Source organism: Loxodonta africana, chromosome 15 (assembly GCF_030014295.1).
Source record: "Loxodonta africana isolate mLoxAfr1 chromosome 15, mLoxAfr1.hap2, whole genome shotgun sequence".
NCBI classification, from domain to species: domain Eukaryota; kingdom Metazoa; phylum Chordata; class Mammalia; order Proboscidea; family Elephantidae; genus Loxodonta; species Loxodonta africana.
Genome location: NC_087356.1, coordinates 49056540 through 49077685, shown reverse-complemented (window position 1 = coordinate 49077685; position 21146 = coordinate 49056540). Strand labels below are relative to the sequence as shown.

The following is a 21146-nucleotide window of genomic DNA, read 5'->3' as shown; positions in this document are numbered from 1 at the left end:
CTAAGTGGTTTCTAATGTTTGAAAGCACAGGGTGAGTCAGATGCTACATGTACTAGTTTTGAAAGGGATTACCATTCAAGCAGTTTATCTTGATTTCATCAACAGTGTAAACTTAGCTTCATGCTATTAATTTTCCCATTTCACCAAAGCCCGTTGAAAACTTCTTCATGAACTGGACTAAGGCGAGGTAGACACTTCACTGGTTGAGAGCTGTACCGAGAGTGTGTTGATGTTAAACTGACGGGAAAAGTGCCGAGTCAAGAGTTTGGACTTTGTCATATGGCACTGAGGGTGCCATGGAAAGGCTTTAGGCATAAAGGAGAGGGGAAAGGTGGGAAGGATAATGGCACGATGAAGAAGGCCCCATATCTGTCCAGATAATACATGTTGACAGAGTTAATGATGACCCTAAGCAAGAAGGAAATGCCTAGTGGAGAAGTCTCTAAAGCTGTAAGGGGGCTTTGTTCTGGGACTAAGAAAGAGGTGAATTCTCAGAATTCTTTTTGCAGTGAAAGCTGGGCTGAGAGGGAAAGCAGGTTCCTGTTGCATCTAACAGGCTTTGTCTTGGAGTATAATCTTTTTCCATCGTCTGTGGTTGATGACTGTGGTTTGTCTAGAAGGGGAAAACCTAAGCTCAGCCCAGGGTTTCTCAGCTGTTGCAGATTGCATTGTCTCTGATTTTACTTTTCTTTTTTCCATCAGGCTGCTTGATAGGGGCTGTGAATCTCAAATCCAGCAACCGAACCCCAGTGGTACAGGAATTTGAAAGTAAGTGCAAGGGAGACACTATTAGAAGCACAGGCACCATCTAATGGACACTTGGCAGTCATGCGGCCAACTCAGGACAAAAACACATGTGTAGGTACAGTGCCAATGAGCTGTTCAGGGTGCCTGCTCAGCAGCGCGTGTGGCGTGCATCCCGGCAGTGAGCTCTGTGCTGGTACATTAACCCCTGCCCTGGCTTGCTGTGTACAGATCAAAGGCATTTCTTACATTCAAGAGGGAGGTTAAGGGGAGAGTGTATTCTCTGTAGTACAAACCAAAAAAACAAAACAAACCCATTGCTGTCAAGTTGATTCCTAAAATCCATCTTTTCTCAAAGTCTCTTGAGCCTGAGGATGACTGTTTCTAAACTGTACAAAAGGCCTCTCTTAAACTAGAGGTAGCTTGCAGGTCTGGGTATATAAATGAACCTAGAATGGTTCCATATTCACTGAGAGTTGTTTTTTTCTTTCTCTTTGTCTGTTAGGTGTGGAGCTATCCTGTATTATTACAGATTCACAGACAAATGACCCCAGGATTGAATGGAAGAAAATTCAAGATGACCAAACAACATATGTGTTTTTTGACAACAAAATTCAGGGTATGATCCTGTAGTTCTCTCTGTTGCTGACTCTTTGTACACAAGGCCAGGCACTTCCTTACAACTGGAAACTCATCTCTACTGGTCACCTGCCTCTGTAGCTAGGACTAGTGTGTGTTCTTGTTGTTGTTCTAACTTACCGTGATGGAAAATTTCACACATATACAGAATTAGTGAGAATAGTATATGGCACCTCCCTGTACCTGTCACCCAACTTCAACAAGTACCAGTTCATTACTTATGATTTTAATCTATCCTCTGTCTTTTTGACAATCAGAGTGAACGTTTTCCTATACCATCTTCTTAATATGATCCATGACATTAGTGATGTAAGTGAGTTAATTAGAAGGATCGTATGCAGCAGAAAGAAGATAAAAGTATTTACTGCACATCTGCTGTGGACCAAACGTGGCTCAGGGTTCACCGCGAGAGAGCACCTGTGGTCAGGTTAGCAGGTATTCCCACAGTGCTGCAACCGAGAGAGCTTGCGGTGCCCTGGAATGGCATGAGGTAGGAGGAGGGGTGGCCAGGGAAGTCTTCTTCCGGAAGTGACATCTGAGCAGAGATGTGAAGAATGGCTAGTTAGCCAGGCAAGAGCGTGAAGGTGGGCTGGTGGAGAAAGGTGTTGAAGGAAGAAAGAATGCTGTGTATGTAGAGCAAAAAATAGCTTGGCTTATTGATGAAGCTGTAAGTTCTCCACCAGAGGTGAGGCCTGCAGAGGGAAAGAGACAGGAGTATCTAGAGATGAGGCTGGAGAGATATATAACAACCAGGTTATGAAGCATTGAACACTGTGTAAGAATGGACATTATCTTGAGGGTCCTGGGAATCCACTGAAAGATTTTAAGAGGGAAGTAACATGATCACATTTATGCTTAAAAGATTGCAGTGGCTCCTTTGTGGGGAGCAGACTGGAGGTGGATCAAACCGGAGTGGGAGTTCTGTTGAAGGAGCCCAGCCGGGGTGAGTGCCCTGAGCTAAGGTAGAGAGAGGTGAAAGAGAGGGAGGAATTAAGGAGGCAGGAAGGGGGACCTCACAGGAGCAGAGGGGTAGAGATCAGGTGCGGATCGATGCAGGGAAGTGTATGAGTGGGGTGGCTTCAGAGGTTCCAGAGAAGTTAACAGCTGAGGTTTCAGAGAAGGGAAGGAGATTTTGTGGCAACAACCTAAATTCATGGTCTTTCTACTTTGAGTTTTTGATGTCATCAGGAATCTCAGGCTCTTAAATATAGTTTTGGTTTCCCACCAGTATGAAGCCCGCTTCCACCTCTCATCTTTGGAGAGATGGAAATGTTACTCTGAGAAAAGAAATTCATTTTCTTTGGCAACTTAGGCTGCCCCCACCAATGCCTGTACCTGCAGTTCTAGTCACTGGAGAAACCACTTGGGAATTTTCTGTAAAGAACTTTCTGAGAATCAAACCGATTACTCGTAGCAGTAGGGGTGATGAGAGGAGCGAGAGTATTGACCACACAAAGTATGAGGGCTGGAGGAAAACTTTAGTCTACTTGGTCTCTTGCATCTTGATAGATTTTTGTTTACTGTTTTCTCACATTGTAGAAATTTTAATCCTCCACTGATCAACACCATATAACAAACCTTTCTATTAGAAATGGCCTCTGTCATAAGCCATCTTCCTGTTTTTATTATATTATGGTAAATCCTTCATGTATTTGTCACCAATCACCAAGTTTAGTAATAGTTTGTGTCATTTTTTTCCCTACCTCTTTCCTTTGTTTGTCATTCTGCAGGTTCTTTGTGCTCCTTTGAAAGAGTTACTGTACCTTTTTATTTATTTATTTTTAATTACTAAGATATAATTCACATAGCGTAAGACCTACCCATTTAAAGTGTACAATTCAGTGGTTTTTAGTGTATTCACAAGCTGTACAACCATCACCACTAATTTCAGAACATTTTTATTACCCCAAAAAGAAATCCTGTACCCATTAGTGGTCACTCCCCACTTTCCCCTTCTCCCTCAGCTCCTGGCCACCATTTATCTATTTTCTGTGTGTTTGGAGGTAGGAGGAGGATACTTCATATAAATGAAATCATACAATATGTGGTCTTTGTGACTGACATCTTTCACTTAGCAGAATGTTTTCAAGGTTCATTCATGTTGTAGCATGTATCAGGACTTCCTTTTATGGCTGGATAATATTCCATTGTATGGACATGCCACATTTTGTTTATGTTTGTCGGTGGAGGAAACCCTGGTGGAGTAGTGGTTAAGTGCTACAGCTGCTAACCAAAGGGTCCGCAGTTCAAATCTGCCAGGCACTCCTTGAAAACTCTATGGGGGTAGTTCTACTCTGTCCTATAGAATCACTATGAGTTGGAATTGACTCGACGGCACTTGGTTTGGTTTGGTTCGTCAGTGGATAGACTTTTCAGTTGTTTTCATTTTGGCTACAATGAATAAGGCTGCTTTGAATATTCATGTACAAGCTCTTGTGTGGACGTATTGTCTTACTTATCTAGTGCTGCTGTAACAGAAATACCACAAGTGGATGGTTTTAACAAAGAGACATTTATTCTCTCACCGTCTAGTAGGTTACAAGTCCAAATTCAGGGCATCAGCTCCAGGGGAAAGCTTTCTCACTCTGTCGGATCTGGAGGAAGGTCCTTGTCATCAATTTTCCCCTGGTCTAGGAGCTTCTCCACACAGGAACCCTGGGTTGAAAGGACTCGCTCTGCTCCTGGAACTGCTTTCTTGGTGGTATGAGGCCCCCACCCTCCCTTCCACTCATTTTCCTTTCCTCTCTTGAAAGATAAAAGGTGATGTAGGCCATACCCCAGGGAAACTCCTTTTACATTGGATCAGGGATGTGACCTTAGGAAGGGTACTATAATCCTACCCTAATCCTCTTTAACATAAAATTACAATCACAAAATGGAGGACAATCACATAATACTGGGAATCATGGCCTAACCAAGTTGACACATATTTTGGGGGGACACAATTCAATCCATGACACATATGCTTTCCCTTTTCTTGGGCATATATCTAGAAGTGAAATTACTAGGTCATATGATTTTCTGTGTTTAATCATTTAAGGAACTGCCAAGCTGTTTTCCAATGTGGCTGCACCATTGTACAGTCTCACCAGCAATGTATTTCTCTACATCCTTACCAACACTTGATGTTTTCTGTTGTTTTTTATTATAGCCATCCTAGTGGGGGGTGAAGTAGTATCTCACTGGTTTTGATGTGCATCTCTCTAATGACTAATGTTGAGCATCTTTTCATGTCTTTATTGACCATTCGTGTATCTCCTTGGAGAAATGTCTGTTTTTTAATTAGGTTATTTGTCTATTGAGTTGTAAATTCTTTATGTATTTAGGGTACTAGTCCTTTATCAAATATATCATTTACAAGTCTTTGGTTCCATTCTGTGGATTGGCTTTTCACTTTCTTGATAATGTCCTTTGAAGCACAAAAGGTTTATTAATTTTGGTGAACCGCAATTATTTCTTGTTTGTGCTTTTGGCATCATAACTAAGGTCACGAAGATTTACTCCTGTATTTCCAAGAGTTTTATACTTTTAGCTATTAGATTAGGTCTTTGTTGTAGGTGGTATGAGGTAGGGGTCCAACTTTGGATAACCAGTTGTCCCAGCACCGTTTGTTGAATTTGTTTTTTTCAATGTTATTTGCTTTATTTTTCTTTTTTAATGGGGAGTCTTCCCTGGAACGATGAAAAGGAAATGAGATACCCGACTTTCACTACAGAGACAAGTATCATGAGTACCTCTTACAGACCAGGTATGGCTTTTGGTGCTCAGGTTACAAATGGGAATTAGACGTGGTTGCCAGCCTCAGGGAGTTCAGTTCTGTTATATAGGATTAGAAACAGAAACCAATATGCAGTCTTCTTTCTGTGACATCAAAGACTGGCCCAGAAACCACCCTCTTCAAGTGGCAAAGATATCTTTAAAAAGTCTTTTGTGCCCCGTGTCTTCTTGTCTATAGGAGACTTCGCAGGTCGTGCAGAACTGTTGGGGAAGACTTCCCTTAAGATCTGGAATGTGACACGGAGAGACTCGGCCCGTTATCGTTGTGAGGTTGTTGCTCGAAATGACCACAAGGAAATTGATGAGATTGTCATTGAGTTAACTGTGCAAGGTAGGAAGGAACTCAGGTGACATTCAAATATCTTTGCCCCTTCCAGGCCTCATGAGCCTATCTATGGAATAAGAAAGATCACCCCTTATTTTAATCTCTTTCCTTCTACAGCTGCAATCCCTAAGGGTGTTATATGACTTGGGGAGGGGAAGACACTTGGGAGAGCTGAGGATGTCTGAGTTGGGGTAGAAGGAGAGAAGGGAAGTGGGGCTCCTGCACCAGGGATAGGAGGCATCTTAACACGCTTTGTCTTCTCCACACCTTGTCATGAAGGTGGAAGGAATGACAGCTGGTGGCATTCTGCAGATGTGCTCATGGGACAGCAGTGGTGCAAGAGCCCTGGTCCAGCTGCCTTGTTTTTGGAGCGGATTTATTGTGGGTTTTGATAAGACCAGAGCCATGATGCTGAGTTGTTAAACACCAACCCATATTTTTCCTACAGTGAAGCCAGTAACTCCTGTCTGCAGAGTCCCAAAGGCAGTACCTGTGGGCAAGTCGGCCACGCTGCACTGCCAGGAGGGCGAGGGCTCCCCCCGGCCTCACTACAGGTGGTATCGCAACGATGTGCCTCTGCCCACTGACTCCAAGGCCAACCCCAGATTTCGAAATTCCTCTTTTCTCGTAAACTCTGAAACAGGCACTCTGGTAAGGAAACATGTCTGCAGGGGCAGGGAATGCCTCCTGGGAAGGAACAGTGGTTAGGAGAGCCGCTAAAAGTCCAGAATGTCAGGGATAATACAGGAAATCTCCCTTTTTAAACACGTAAGTCCTAAGGGAGTTAAGGAGGGGAAACCTGTAGATTAAAAGAGACTTGAGAAAGAGTTTCCACACACACAATGGATGGAGGTTATTAGGATCCTGCCTTGAATGACCAAGTGTAAAGATCACTGTGAGACAGGGAAATGGGTTACTGGCGGTATTTGATGATATTAAAGAGTTGTTCAGTGTTTTAGGCATGATGATCATATTGTGATGATGATAAAAAAGAAAAAAGTCCTTATCTTTTAGAGATAAATACTGAAGTATTTATGGATAAAATATGTCTGGAATTTGCTACAGAGTAATCCAGTGGTGGCGGGAAGTGGGTGGATGGATTTCAGGTGAAACGAGAGTGGTCGTGTGCTAGAGGACAGACTGACATCACCAGCATTACCCCATCAGGCTTTTTCCACACATCAGTCTCTTTTGGGAGATGCCTCTTGATCCATGGTTTATCCAACTGCATGTAGAAAGGAGCCTTATCACAACAGGATACTTCTCTGTTCGTACTGCCGAACTGTAGTGTGAGGAGCCATCATCATCAGAGGCCCTTTACTTCAATAAAGATCAACATCTCATCCTGGGTGTTGCTAAACCAGTTGCTGTTGAGCCAATTCTGACTCATGAGCATCTGAGTGAAACTGTGCTCCACAGGGTTTTCAATGGATGATTTTTCAGAAGTAGATTACCAGGACTTTCTTCCGAGGCACCTCTGGGTGAACTCGAGAACTGCCACCCTTTCGGTTAGCAGCCCAAGGGCGTTAATCACTTACACCTTCCAGGGGCTCCCTAGATGTTGCTAGGCTTTGATGTCTCCAGGTACCAAAGGAGGGTGTCACTGTTATCAGGGAACTGTCGGGAAGAACCTGCTCAGAGACGGGGGAGCCAAAGGGAAAGTAACAAACAGCAGACGTTTTGCCAAGTCCTGGACATAGCAGGTTCTGGGGCGCGGTATCAGCTTCTCCTGTCCCGTCTCAGAGTTCTGCCCTGCCGACTGGTCTAATTATTTACTTGTAATTTCCTGAAACAGGTTTTCAGTGCTGTTCACAAGGAGGATTCTGGGCAGTATTACTGTATTGCTTCCAATGACGCGGGGTCAGCCAGGTGTGACGAACAGGAGATGGAAGTCTGTGAGTTATTTTGTGCTTGTTCTCAAGACCTTGTTTAAGAATATTTTATTTTTGGTGAAAATGTACATAACAAAACCCTCTTCCATTCCAGTTTCTAGACGTAATAATCAGTGATATTGGTTACATTCTTCACATTGTGTCAATATTCTCCTTACTTCTGTTCTAGTTGTTTCACTTCCATCTACTTAAACTTCTTGCTCCCACCTTCTCATCTATGCTTTAAGATAGCTGTTGACTACCCCCTCCCCCCGCCTTTTCTTTTTAAAAAGCAGTACTCAGGGTGACAATCTTTACTCTCTGGGCTAAACTGTTAGTTTAATGGTGACTTTAGGGAGTAGTTTGAATTCAAGGTTTGAAGAGCAACTCAGGGCCATAGTCTCGGGAACCTCTCCAGCCTCAGTATGTCCAGTGAGTCTGAATTCTTTAAGAATTTGAAGCTCTGTTCCATTTTCTTCCATTTTTATCAGGATTCATCTGTTGTGTCCCTAATCAGAAAGCTCAGTAGTGGTAGCCAGGTGCCATCTAGTTCTGGTCTCACAGTGGAATTGGCAGTGGTTCATGGAGGTAGTCCTGTAGTCCAGTTCCTTCTCTGATTCTTGGATTTCCTTCTTTGTCCTTTGTTCCAGATGAACAGACCAATAGTTGTATCGAACATGGCCACTGGTATGCTTTTAAGACCCTAGACACTTCTTCCCATACTGGGAGGTAGAACATAAACTTGAAGAACTTTATGATGCCAATTGACTGGATTGTCCCATGAGACCACACCCCTAAATCCCCAAACCAAGAGAACTAATCCCATGAGGTGATTGCTTATGCCTGATTAATATCGGCTTCCCACGTTCAGTGCCACCTTTTCCATTACTATAAATAAAAAAGTGACTACTACCCTGGAGTACTTCTCCCTCTTCCCCCTCCCACTCCACCCTTGGTAACACTAATGAATGATAGTTTCTGTATAGTTACCTGATCATGTCATTTCATAAAAATGAGAATATATTTGTCTTTTTGTGGTTGACTTAATTCAGTCAACATAATGTCCTCCAAATTTGTCCACATTGTAAAATGTTTCAGTACATATTTAACACATTTTGCTTATCCATTCATCCGTTGATGGGCACTTAAGTTGTTCCCTGAGTTACTTGTTACTTTTTGAAAACATTTCATCCAAAGAGTGGGAAGTGACTAGGACACATTTTAAATTTGAGACCATTGGTTTAGACAGCTGTTCTGCCATAGGCCTATGTCTTCAGGGCTGGATCCACCCAAATCCACTTGGGTACATTGAAAGGAAAGATGAGAAAGTCCTGACTAACACCTAAATGTCTTGATAAGTGGGTCCTTGCAATATGTTTCTCTCCTCGAAATTGACTTTCTAGAGTCTTCTGCTATGGGAAACATGGCTAATCCTGTAAATTTTAACAGTCAGTTTAATAAACTCCATTTTTTTTTTTTCATGACTGATAGAATTATCAGAACATAAAGCCTCCAGAAATTGAGCCACCTATAATCATTTTGCAGAAAACTGCAACTCAGATTTTTAGCCCCAATAGTTTTACTCTGTTCTGGGATAAGACCATCTCTAGGGTATTGGTTCTAAAGGGCAAGTGTTGGGGGATGATGGGGTCAGAGTGGGTACATCAGAGTCATTCGGGTAGCTTTTTGAATCCCTCCCTCATACAACCACCCCCTAGAGTAGTGTTTTCCAAACTTGCCTGGTCTTAATCATTTGGGAGTACTATTACATGGAAATGTTTGAAACATATTTTCACAGCTATTCCAGGTGAATCTCCCTATCTGTCCATTTTGGTAAACTGGTCTCGGGTAGTTTCTCCTGGAGGAAGACTCCTGGGTCATGACCCAGACCTACTGAATTTTAAGAATGGGACTTGGAAATTCACATTTTAAGATCAACATTTCAAGCTGATTTTTATTTATACATCGACTGTCTTAGTTTCTTAGTGCTGCTATAACAGAAATACCACAAGACAGAAATATATTTTCTCACAGTTTAGGAGGCTAGTAGTTCAGAGTGCTGGCTTTGTTGACTCTGGGGGAAGGTCCTTGTCTCTTTCCAGCTTCTGTTCCTCGGTTCCTTGGCAATCTTTCTGTAGCCTGGCATTGTCTTCCTCCATCTTGACTTGCTTCTCTTTGCCTAATCTGGTCTTTTATATGTCATAGTTGATTGGCTTAAGACACAGTTTACACTGATAGGGTCTGATTAACATAACAAAGAAAGTTCCATTCCCTAATGGGATTACATTCACAGGTATAGGGTTTAGGGTTTGCAACACATATTTTTGGGGGACACAACTGAATCCATAACAATCTACCCTTTGGCCCCCCAAAATTCATGTCATTGCCATGAGGAAAACACATTTACCTCATCACATCATCCCAAAAGTTTAATCCCATTTCAGCATCAACTCTTAAGTCCAAAATCTTATCTGCTGAATAATCTAAATCAAGCATGGGTGAGACTTTGGGGCAAAATTCCTTTCCATCTATGAACCTGTAAAACCTGAGAATGCAAGTTATCTGCCTCCAGAGTACAAAGGTGGCACAAATACGGAATAGAAATTTCCATTACAAATGGAAGAAATTAAAGGAAAAGAAGGGTTCCTGGGCACCGAACAATTCCAAAACGCAGCAGAGCAAATTTCATTAGCTTTCAAGCCTTGAAAGTGATCCTGTTCTCTGAGACCACTTGGCAATGGCCCCACCCGCCATACTCTGGGTGTTGACCGTGCTCTCCGGAGTGGAAGCCCCTTGGCCCTGGGTATCGGCCCTGCCTTCCAGGCCCACTGGGATGGCAGCCTTGCCCCCTTGGCTTTGGGCAGCCCCATTCTCCTGTTTCGCTTGAGTGGTGACCCTAGCCCCTTGGTCCTGGGAGGCTTCTTTCTCCTGGATCTTGGGCATGGCAGCTGCACCCTCTCAGCTTTGGTGGTCTCATTAACATAATCCTCTTGTCTTATGAACAGCTGCCCCACACTCTGAAACTGAGGTGGTAGAAATCTGACTCTTTGAAACCTAGGAGGTGGTTTATCCACCCCCTGAAACAGAGGTAACCCTGCCTGCTATGGTTCCTCCAGCCGTTCTGCTAATCTCTGAATTGTTCCCAGATTGATGCCTTCCTTAACTTGAAGGACAGCAGATGTTTGCAGTCAAGTTGCTCCACTGGCCTGTTTCCTGCCTGTAGTTCATGAGGCAGGCAGCTTTCCTTCATTTTGTACTGTCTCTGTCCCTTTCAGTCTAAGCTGACGGGAGTTTTGCTTCATGAGTTGAACAGACTCATCGTCACAGGCTTAACTTCTTTAACAAAAGACTGAGTCACCCTGTTCCTCGGTGAGTGTTCTAGGACACGTGTCCTTAATTTGTACAACAGACTTTTCCAAATCTTTACGTTCTGCTTTCATTTCACACAGTCCATTTTTAAGTTCATCTCTTTCCTCCTGCATTTTACTGTAAGTGGCAAGTGCTGCTTTTTAAAGATCTTGCTTAGAAAAGTCCTCAGCCAAATATCCAAGTTCATCACTTAAAATCTCTACCTTGCACCAAACATTTGAACATAATTTAGACAAGTTCTTTGCCACTGCATAAAAAGCATCACCTTCCCTCCAGTGTCCAATTGCATGTTCATCATTTCCTTTTAAAGTCTTACCAGAAGCATATTTAACATCCACCATTCTGGGAACATTGTGTTCATGACAATACAAGCTCTCTTCAGAGCTCTCAATTCTTTCTGAGCCCTGGTCAGAATCACCCTTAATGTCCATTATTCTACAAACAGCCTCTTTAAGGCAAGTAGGGCCTTACAATGAAGCACACCCAAATTCCTCCAGCTTCTACTCATTATCCAGTTGCAAAACTGTTTCCACCTTGTAGGTATTTGTTAAAGCAGCACCCAGCTCTCTGTACCAAATTCTGTTATCTAGTGCTGGTATAACAGAAATGCTATATAAGTGGGTGGTTTCAACAAACAGAAATTTATTCTCACAGTTTAAGAGGCTAGAAGTCTGAATTCAGGGTGCTGGCTCTTGGGGATTTCTCTCTTTCCTTTGGCTCTGGGGGAAAGTCTTTGTCTCTTTTCAGCTTCTGAACCCAGCTTCTGGGTTCCTTGGGGATCTTCATGTGGTGTGTATCTTTCCCTCCATTTGTGCTTCCTTCTGTGTACCTAATCTGCTGTTTTTATATCTCAAAGTTGATTGGCTCAGACAAACCCTACACTGATATGATCTCATTAACAAATGGGACTACTCTACAGGTATAGGGATTTTTGGATTTACAACACATATTTTTTGGGACACGATTCAATCCATAACACTAACATTTGAGGACCACTACGTTAAGGGAGAATATTAATAACTTTCAAGTCAGCTGGCTTTTGTTAATATATTCTTTGCCCGTTTTTCCATGCGTTTTATTTGCGTATAGGAACGGCCGCCATACTGTAGGTTACCAAATCTCTTTGCCTGCTGTATAGAAATGAAAAGGGGAAGAGGCTGATTCAATTGGAATCGGAGTGGTTTCCTTTAAGAGTGCTTTTACCTATGAGATCAGGCAGCCAGTGGAATGAAGGGTCAAGTTCTTACCTAGTATTTTCACTTGTAAATACTTTTGTAAAATACTCTTTTAGTAAATAGCTCCTTTCTCCCAAACAAAACAAAACAAAAAAAACAAACAAGCTACAGCAAAGGGAGGGCCTGGAAAACTAGGAAGTTTTCTTTCTTAGGATTCCTGGCTCTGAATTCTGTCCTTATAATATAACTTTTTGCTCCATTAATAATATTTTCAGGGATTTGCCTAGAGGGTTTTTTTAAGCCTTTTGTAAAAATGCCACCCCTTTTTTTTAATGTAGTATTAACTGCACTTGAACTGTAGAAGTCTCAGTACTTTTTACAAGTGAAATCAAGGGTCATGGTGTCCTATGATTAATTTCTAGGCTAGAAATATCTGAAGTATTCTCCATCTGTTCTCTGGGATGGGATAGGCACAGGAGCTAAGGAGGGGAGGGGAGAAAGGGTAGGGGAAAGGTGCAGGAACCATGGGTCAGAGACTTTTATATCATCTCTTCCTTCAACCTCCTTTTCTTCAGATGACCTGAACATCGGTGGAATTATTGGAGGGGTCCTGGTTGTCCTTGCAGTACTGGCCCTGATAACAGTGGGTATCTGCTGTGCGTACAGACGTGGTTACTTCATCAGCAACAAACAGGATGGAGAAAGGTAGCCTGCCTTACAAGGGAAGTCAGAGTTCACGTTGGTGTTAGCATGACTACCAGTAGTCACTGAACTGCCTTTTCTCCTACTCACAGCTACAAGAATCCGGGGAAGCCTGATGGCTTCAACCACATCAGGACAGATGATGAGGTAAGGAGCAAGGGAAGACAGCAGAGACATGGTTTAGGAGACCAAGAAATCTAGGTGTACCCAGCAGGGAAAATGACGTTCCTATCTGGAAGCCAAGTTGGTCTCATCTGGAAGCCAAGTTGGTCTCATAGGAAAAGGATTTCCAAATGATATTGTAGACCTTTTGCTCTTTATCCCCACAGTGATATGTGCACCCTTGAATGTGCTTCCAGTTTGCAAGCTCTAGATGTTACTTTTTAAGCATGATTCTCGATTTCAGTTTTGCACTAGGTCTCCTCTTCGGGGAAATGGTGGAACCACTGTTAGATTTGATCATGAGCTTTCCTTTCCCACTGTCCCACCGGGGCCCCTGGATTGGCAGAGGATGACCGCATTGTAACTGTGTTGCTTTGCAGGGTGACTTCCGCCACAAATCATCGTTCGTGATCTAAAATCTTGACAGTATGGCCAAGAGAGCACATGCAAATACCTCTACTAGAAACTCCAATTAAGAGCAGCCTTTGAGCAAAGTGCACTTGGAAAGAGCTAGACACTCATGCAAAAGCTTCTTTTTTTTTTTTGCCAAAGTTGACCGCTACTCCTTTCTTATTTTTAATGAGCCGCATGAATAAAAGAACTTTCCTCAAGATGGGCATAGTAATCACAAGGAAAAGAACTAATTTAGGTTAGCTGAGTTTGATTTCCAGTCTGTTTCTGGTCTGATTCCCAAGTGAGTAATAAGACTTTAAAGAAATCGCTCACGTGCACTTTCCTGTACGTGGACACTGAGAACCTGAGAAACCACTTGGTTTGCCACTAGTTGTTCATCACCCAGTATGAACGCCCCCTGAGGGGTGACGGAGTCACTTCCTGGCACCAGCAGTGTGAAACGTGAGAGCCTGGGCCCCAGCAGGAAACTCACTGCAGAGCTTGAGTCAGATGAACCTAGAGAGGAGGTTTATATACAATTGACTGGTTTTAAAGCACCGCACAGTTTGTTAAAATCTTCTTTGATCGTGTTTTAGTGTCCATCTTGGAGAGTATTTTTGGATCAGCATTTTGTAAAAATGACCAAAATCAGGAGGTAAATTGCTTGCTGAAAAAAGGTTCTTCTTACCTGCAGGAGCCCTGCTTGTCCATGGAGGGTTTTCAGTGTTTTAAGGAAAACCTTCGTCTTTAGCTAAATCTGAAATGGTACTGAAATACTGTTTTGCTTTTCTATGCATCTTGTTTATCATATAAAATTTTACATTCTAAATTTTTGCTAAAAATGTATTTTGATTATTGGAAAGAAAATTTCTATATAAACTGTAAATATGTTACCATACAATGTTAAATAAGCTATTTTCTTTTTTTTTTAAGTTTAACTGTAAGCAGGAGTTCCACGTTACTGGTGTTATATTGGAAAATATCAATAATTAGAGTATTTTACCCAAGGAATCCTCTCGAGGCATTTTTCACAAGAGGACTTACGCCATCTATACATCAGACCACTACTGCTTAGGAAACCTTTTAAAAGTTCCAGTAGAGCAATGTTGAAACCCATTGCATCTCTCCAAAGGAAACATACAGAGCTCTCAGGTTAGCTTTGAACTGCCTCTTCCTTACATTACTAAAATTGCCTGTGCCCAAAGACACACATGTCCAAACCACTTTAGGCAGCTCCTGGGGTGAAGTCACAGAGCACCCCCTACAGTGCTCCTGGCTGCTCACTTCTGAGTGCTGGCCCAGGTGTCCACTTCTGTCTCAGAAGCCCTGACTGTGGCTGTGTCCTGACCAGCTTTAATACTGTGTCTCACCTGTCACGTGCCACTTAGTTCATCCCAGGACAGCTCTGTAGTGTGCAGTTCAGGGAAGCTGGGTGACGTTCAGGTGGCATCCCAGCCTTTGAGTCCCTGACACCAGTGTGTCAGGATTCTGGTCATGGATGTCTCACAAAACAAAGCAGCTACTGCTGTTTGTTTTTAAAATTCACTTTAATTATCTGTGTATTTTGTAAGACTGAACAGGCCACAGGCAATTTTGAAATTAAATCTGTCAACTACAATGTTTTAAAGAAAATGAATTCCGCTTTTCTCTCCTCCATGAAGAAAGCACTCAGACACTACGGTAAACCATTATGTGGTGGCAGCCAGTCCAGCCTTTTGAAGAATATCCTAGTGCAGCCTGAACCAAATACAGTTTTCTAAATCTGATTTTAAACTTTTTACCTGCCTGAGACACTGCTCACTCTGTTGGGGACATCAGAAGCATCATTCCAAATGTCTGGTCTTGCAGAGCAGATGTTCTGAGGCTCAGATACACTGTCATGTGAGGCCATGATGTGATGTGCTTTGAAGCAAGGAGCGTCTCAAAAGGCGCGCCTCTAATTCCATTGTGTACTTAAAGGATGGTATTAATGTAGAAGAACGTAGTCATCTTGTGATTAAACTTTCAGTGTCTTTGTTTTTAATGCTTTGACACAGTTTTTTAAATTGAATACTTGAGACTCATATTGACTTTTCTACGTTATATGAAATACTCTGCCGTGGAGTGTTTGGCAGGAGCAGTGGGCAGCTCTTCAGTAACTGCTTAACAGTAGCTACCTTTTGCATTTGTACTCAAATGCTTAGAATCAGGATTATCCCTTCATCTTCACTGCCTCGTGGTAGACAAGGACGCTCACCGCTCCTCCTTTTGTTGGGAATCATGCTCTCTAGCCTTCACCTTGACTGTCATAGTGATAGGGTCACGTTATTGCCGCCCCTTTTATGCCCTGAAGCCTTTTCTGCCCTAGTGCCCTGTGCAGCTGGGCCTGACAAAGTAGAGATGTGAAATGTGGACAGAAAGAAAAACTGTATTTTTAAGAATGTGACTAATGATTCAGGGCTGTCACTCTGGCCTTTGGTATGGATGTTGCTGTACATGTATGTTCCAGACTTGTACTAACACGCCTATAACTCGGTTTTTGTTAAACCTCATTTATAAAGCTTTTTAAAAAAACCAACTGAGCTTCATTATTTCTTTCTCATTTGTTCTTATGTTGGGTCTACCTCTTCTTCCTAGTATTTTGTTGGGCAAGTATACTTAAAATGGTCTTGTCCTGGGCTTAGAGAGACGGCTACACTGTATGCCAGTGAGACCAGAGCTGAATCACGTTACCAGTCTGCTTGCTGAAGAACGGTGTTGTCACTTGTTCTACCAATGACAAGCCCGGGGTCAGGACAGTGCACACACGTGAGAGCTGTGGGGCAGGACACAATGACATTCCATCCCTCAAATCCAGTTACCACTTTCGTTGAGGCATATGTTTTAAACGGTAACTCTACTTTGGTTTCTGTAATAATGGCATTGAAAAGGAACCAATTTCTGGTTGTTCTTGGACAAAACATAAACATGCATGTTGTAAGTTGACCTAATGGGGTCAACAGAAGAGACTAACAGCGTCCCACCATTATGGCAGTGGTCCTTGGCAGACAGCTACACAAGCCAGCATTAGTGCTACTCTGGATAAGGGGCATGAAACCATTTTTTCATAAGCAGGGGTTATATCTATCTGTGTACTAATAAGGATGTCTGTTGTTGGGGCAAGCAACTTTTATACAGGAACAAAGGCAAGAGATGAACCAAACCTTAAAGATGAGCAGAATCGATCCTAACAGAAGGGATTTAGTCTTGTTCTTCCTAAAATATTTTATGTAAAATTAAAATGATTACCAATAAAAACCCTCTTCTGAAAAGAGAAAAATTCTCCTGAATACTGGAAGGCTGTTTTTATTGCATAGCCTTTATTAATGGAATACAGCTTATCAGAATTTACTTGACACTTTCAAATGGAATAAAGTTATTAAATAGGTAAAGTTTAGGCATAAGAAAATCTGAATCTGACACTTCTCTATTATTTTACAATTTTTTAAGCCACATGTTTCATAAAGAGAAATATAAAAGATTTGCAAGCTTTTAAAAAAAAAAAAACATGGTAAATAAGAGTGCTGGAATCAAAGAAAAGCTTTGGTATTCCAAGATGAAAGCATCCTGGGTGTGAGGGAAGGGATACAGCTGCCTTTCTACATGCACGGAAGAAGGTTTCCTTAAGTGTCCTTCCCTTCCCTTCCAGGCCTGTCCTTGGAGTGCACTGTTCAGTTGGCTGTTTTCAGGGGGGTCTTTCGGAGGGATCTCCTACTGGGGGTTGAATTGTCTTTATTCCTGGCTGGAGACTTGACATTCCACTGCTGAGGCTGTGGTGGCCTGGGGAAGGAAAAGGGAGCATCGCTTTGGAACTAAAAGAAAAATCCTGGCAAAACACACACCTCAAAAGGAACCCTTGGTAAACTTACGGTTTATCAGGCAGTGATAAACATAGTATCTCGGGTCCTTGACTCTGGTCTTCACTTTTCTCTGAAAGGGAGTCAAACACAAATTCAGTTTTTCTCAGTGCTCCCAAAGTGGGCAATGTGTCAGACAGGAAGGGTACCTGTAACTCACCTTTGTGTGAAAAAGGAGTCTGTGGTATGATGTAACTGACCCCTGCTCCGAATGAGACCTCACTGATGGTCCCTGGTCAAAGGGGAAACGCCACTATTAGTAAAAGGCTGGTTAGAAATGAACACCTGATAAAGTCACCTGAGCAGTTAAGTCAGTTAAGTCTTTCTGCCAGTTTCCATTTGTAGTCTCTCCACCCTCCATCAGTACTGAGTGCTCTGAAATCCAGCAGACCTATTTATTTGACCTTTTTCCTGGACCTGGCAGTGACTCCTTCCACCTGAGATGCAAACACTTCCTTCACTTCCATGGCACCAAGCTCCTGATTGTCCTACTTCACTGACTACTCCCCTTCTCAGACTGCCTGTCCTAAATACTTACTGATTACGGTCTTTGGCTTCTTATCCTCTCCCATGTCAATTCCTACCTCTCTATCATTGACCCAAACTCTAGCTCAGACCTTTCCTGTGTTCTGGTTCTACATTTCTTGTTGTATCTCATCTGGATTTCCTGAAGACACTTCACCAATTCATTACCTCTGCTGCTCAACGTGCTCCTTCTGTGTTCACACCACAGACATGGTACCATTCAATAAACGGTACATCCGAGGGTGAAATTAGCAGGCACCATTAGCTACTTCTCCACATCTAGTTATTAACCACGTCCTGTCCACTCTGGGTCCTCCTCTCCCTCACACTGTGGATGTCTTAGTTCATCGTGCCCTCGATCTACCCAGTGGTTTCCCAGTTCACCCCCAGGAGGAGGAAAGCAGTGTTTAAGAATACAGGCCCGGACTCAGACTCTGGGTTTGAATTCTAGCTCTGCCTCGTACTAGGTGTGTGAACTACTTCAAGAAACCTCAGGTTTCTTCATCTGTAAAATGGGGTAAAAATGGACCCACCTCATAGGGTACTTGTCAAGATTAATGACATTATTCGTGTAAAGTGCTTGACACAGAAGCCGGTACAAGCTAAGTGCTGAAGAAATGTTGGCAACTACTATAATTAGCTATTATCCCTGATGTGATCAGAGTGATGTATGTTTAAAGATCTGGTAAGGTTCTGCCCTACTTAAGCACCTGGATGCTCAGTGTTTAGAGAAAGGCCTAAAATCCAACTTCAGTCTGATGCAAGCTGGGCCCAAGCTGCCTTTACAGACTCAATGGGGCATGCCTATGCTGCAGCCTCTGGACCTGGGTCTCACCGCTCTCAGCATGCCCTGGGCTGCCACACCTGTACGGCCCCCTGATCTGACAACACAGCATTCCTTCTTTGAGACTCAGATTCTGAAGCCTTCCCCTAGTGGTTTAGTGGCTGGCCCCTCCTTCTGGCCTTGTACCATTTTGCATATGCTCCTATCATGGAACTTATCAGGTTATATTGTCATTAAATTTGTTTGTTTCTTCAGTAAAACCCCATGCCCCCCACTGCAGCACCCTGAAGCACACCGTAGGTCCGATGGCTGGCTGGCTGCTGAGTATACTGCAGTTCCAGAGCCTGCCTCCTTTTAGCAAGAAGTAAGCTGTATCACCACTACCTTTCTCCCCACACTGTAAGCTCCTTTCAAGGAGAAATTATACATCTCTAGCTAGTCTATGCTTCACGGCCCATCAGTGACTGCGGTGCCACGTACCCATAGCTGTGCAAGCTACACTGACAGGCAGTGACAGAGCTGTTTTCATCGTGGCCATTAAAATGCCCTGTTCTGCTTATTACCATTTCTGCAGGGTCTCTCTGTGTGCTGTCACCCGGATTCCCCTACATTAAACCTCATCGCCGCTGAGTTGATTCTGACCCTAAAGGACAGAGTGGAACTGCCCCCTAGGGTTTCCGAGGCTGTTGCCTTTATCAACCTTCACCAGAGCACCCATCCAGTGGCTCTTAGGGTCCCTTGGTACACTTAGGGCTTAGGGTCAAAGGCAGAAAGCAGCTCTGCTGCCTCAATCACAGTGGTAAGAGGCACGTGCTAACTCCCCTTCCCCCAACAGATTCCCAGTGAAAATCCTAGCTCATTTCCATCTAGCAGAACCACTGTGTTCCTGCTGAATAACACTGGTGTGAAGAAGAGCTGAGCTGGGCAGTATTTTTCCCACTAGCTTTGTAGAGCTGAGACCACTTTCTGACAGGCATCCCCAGATAAACTTACAGAGCTGAAAAAAAAGCATTTGTATTTATAAACCAGAGAAAACAGAACTGGGTTCTTTTAAGTTAGCAAATAATTCTCCCAGGAAAGAAAGCTGATAGAAGACCCGTCTTAAAGCAGTTCTGCCTGGTCTAGAATAAAGAGAGATCCCCAAATTAGCATCAGCAGGAAGTTTACACTCAAGAGGCCAGAGAAAGAACAAGCCCTCGACTGATCTGGCCGCACTGAGTCCGGTCTCAGTGCACAGACAGCTCCGTAGGTGCACATGAGAGCAGCATCGATGCCCTGCCAGGTGTCACTGCCAAGAGGCGCATGCTGCTAGGAAAACGAGCCAGAGCTTGAAGCCAGGGGCCCAAGGGGAGCAGGGCCAGAGCTAGCAAGCCTTCCCACTCCTGTGGCAGATGGCACCCAACTACCAGATAGAAGCTCTCGGTGCCCCCAAGCCAGGAGCACAGAATGGGTAGAAAGAGCTTCGTTTGGGAGAGGGTGAATTTTTTACATATCTAACAGCACACCTGCTGAATATACAGGAACCCAAAATTACTGCCGTTAATGATAAAAACTGCCATAATTCGGTTGTCATCTGAGGGGAGATGAGGGGTAGGAGCTCTGTTCATCCATTAATCTCCCTTAAAATGGGGTTTCAGATGGAAATTGTCTATAACCTGTTAAGTATCCTAAGAGGCCACAGCACCCCAGGGTAACAGCTAATAGGTAAGCGTCTGGAACACAAGGTGCTCACTAAGTGTGCGTGTTCTGCCTAAATACAGGACTGAACAAATGGCTTGACACTTTGTGCTCTGTTGTCACAAAGGGGAACATCTTCACACCATGTTCCTCTCGTTCTAATGCAGGAGAGCTGTGAGAGAAATAAGGCTGTACAGAAACCCAGATCCTGAATCAGAAAGCCTGAGTTCAGGCTCAGCATTGCCATCCTTCTGGATGACTATGCAAGCATCTATCTTACACCTGCTGTGTTCTAGGCCCTGCGCGCACAGAGCAGTGACACAGCAAGGCCTGTGTCGTGGAGAATACTGCTGAGAAGTTCAGCGTGGCAGGGGATGGGCCTGATCTAGTCTGCAGGTCAGGAAGGTTTCTGAAGGATGAACAGGTGGTGCTAGGTGTGGGGTGGATGTGCTAGGATGACCAGATGGCATGTGGACGCCCAGGGGCAGGGAGAGCATGGCTCAGTGCAGGCCCTCCAAGAGGATGGTACACAGGGAGAGCAAGGGAACGGCAGCAAGAAGGGGGGAGGCAGCTGGGAGACACGCCAGGCAAGGCCTTGTAAACTAGACCTCAGGTGCTGGACAGTGAGAATCTATAATAATTTTTTTAAAATAATGGTTTTTATGGGGTTTGAGACAATAAGAAGTTATAAAAACATAATAGGGAAAAAATATTCTACACTTCTAACTCACCTCCGGCTTGAAATTAAAGAATAGAGCATTAGAAAATACCTAACAGGGAGTGAGCAGACATAGGTTCTAGCTTAGCTAGCAGTGTAACCCTCAGTACACCACTGAATCTCAAGTCTCATTTTCTCAGAAGCTGAACTAGATAACCTACAAGGTGCCTTCGATTGCTGATATTTGATCATGCTATAGAGCAGAAGCAGTTGAGCCCAGCGGACAGGCCCATGGGCAGTGGTGAAGAGGCTGGCTCTAGAGCCGCACTGCCAAGGGATGCAACTTGTCTGGGCCCCAGTGTCATCACGTGTAAATAAGGACATCATTGGTACCACCTCATGGCTACTAATGAAGTCAAAGGGCTGAACCAAAGATTTCAAAGGGTGGCTCGAAAAGAAAGTATTACAAA

General features: G+C 43.5%; 2 protein-coding genes across 5 annotated transcripts in view; one reads left to right on the top strand and one right to left on the bottom strand.

The window, feature by feature from the left end:
• JAM3 (junctional adhesion molecule 3) overlaps nt 1-13570 on the top strand; it is a 107550-nt gene extending 93980 nt beyond the window's left edge. The window contains exons 2-9 of the mRNA XM_023557043.2: nt 703-768; nt 1250-1363; nt 5339-5491; nt 5934-6136; nt 7281-7380; nt 12476-12605; nt 12695-12749; nt 13145-13570. Coding sequence (XP_023412811.1) covers nt 703-768; nt 1250-1363; nt 5339-5491; nt 5934-6136; nt 7281-7380; nt 12476-12605; nt 12695-12749; nt 13145-13180 — 857 coding nt within the window. The 3' untranslated portion in view covers nt 13181-13570. The remainder of the gene's footprint in view (nt 1-702; nt 769-1249; nt 1364-5338; nt 5492-5933; nt 6137-7280; nt 7381-12475; nt 12606-12694; nt 12750-13144) is intronic.
• A 2906-nt stretch (nt 13571-16476) lies between these two features.
• The window catches only part of NCAPD3 (non-SMC condensin II complex subunit D3), a 147928-nt gene continuing 143258 nt past the window's right edge, over nt 16477-21146 (bottom strand). For all 4 annotated transcript variants that reach the window (XM_023557041.2, XM_023557042.2, XM_003417405.4 and 1 more), the window contains 3 exons: nt 17193-17264; nt 17045-17105; nt 16477-16955 (listed from right to left, as the gene is read on the bottom strand). In XM_023557041.2, the coding sequence (XP_023412809.2) occupies nt 16847-16955; nt 17045-17105; nt 17193-17264 (242 nt within the window). In that variant the 3' untranslated portion in view covers nt 16477-16846. The remainder of the gene's footprint in view (nt 16956-17044; nt 17106-17192; nt 17265-21146) is intronic.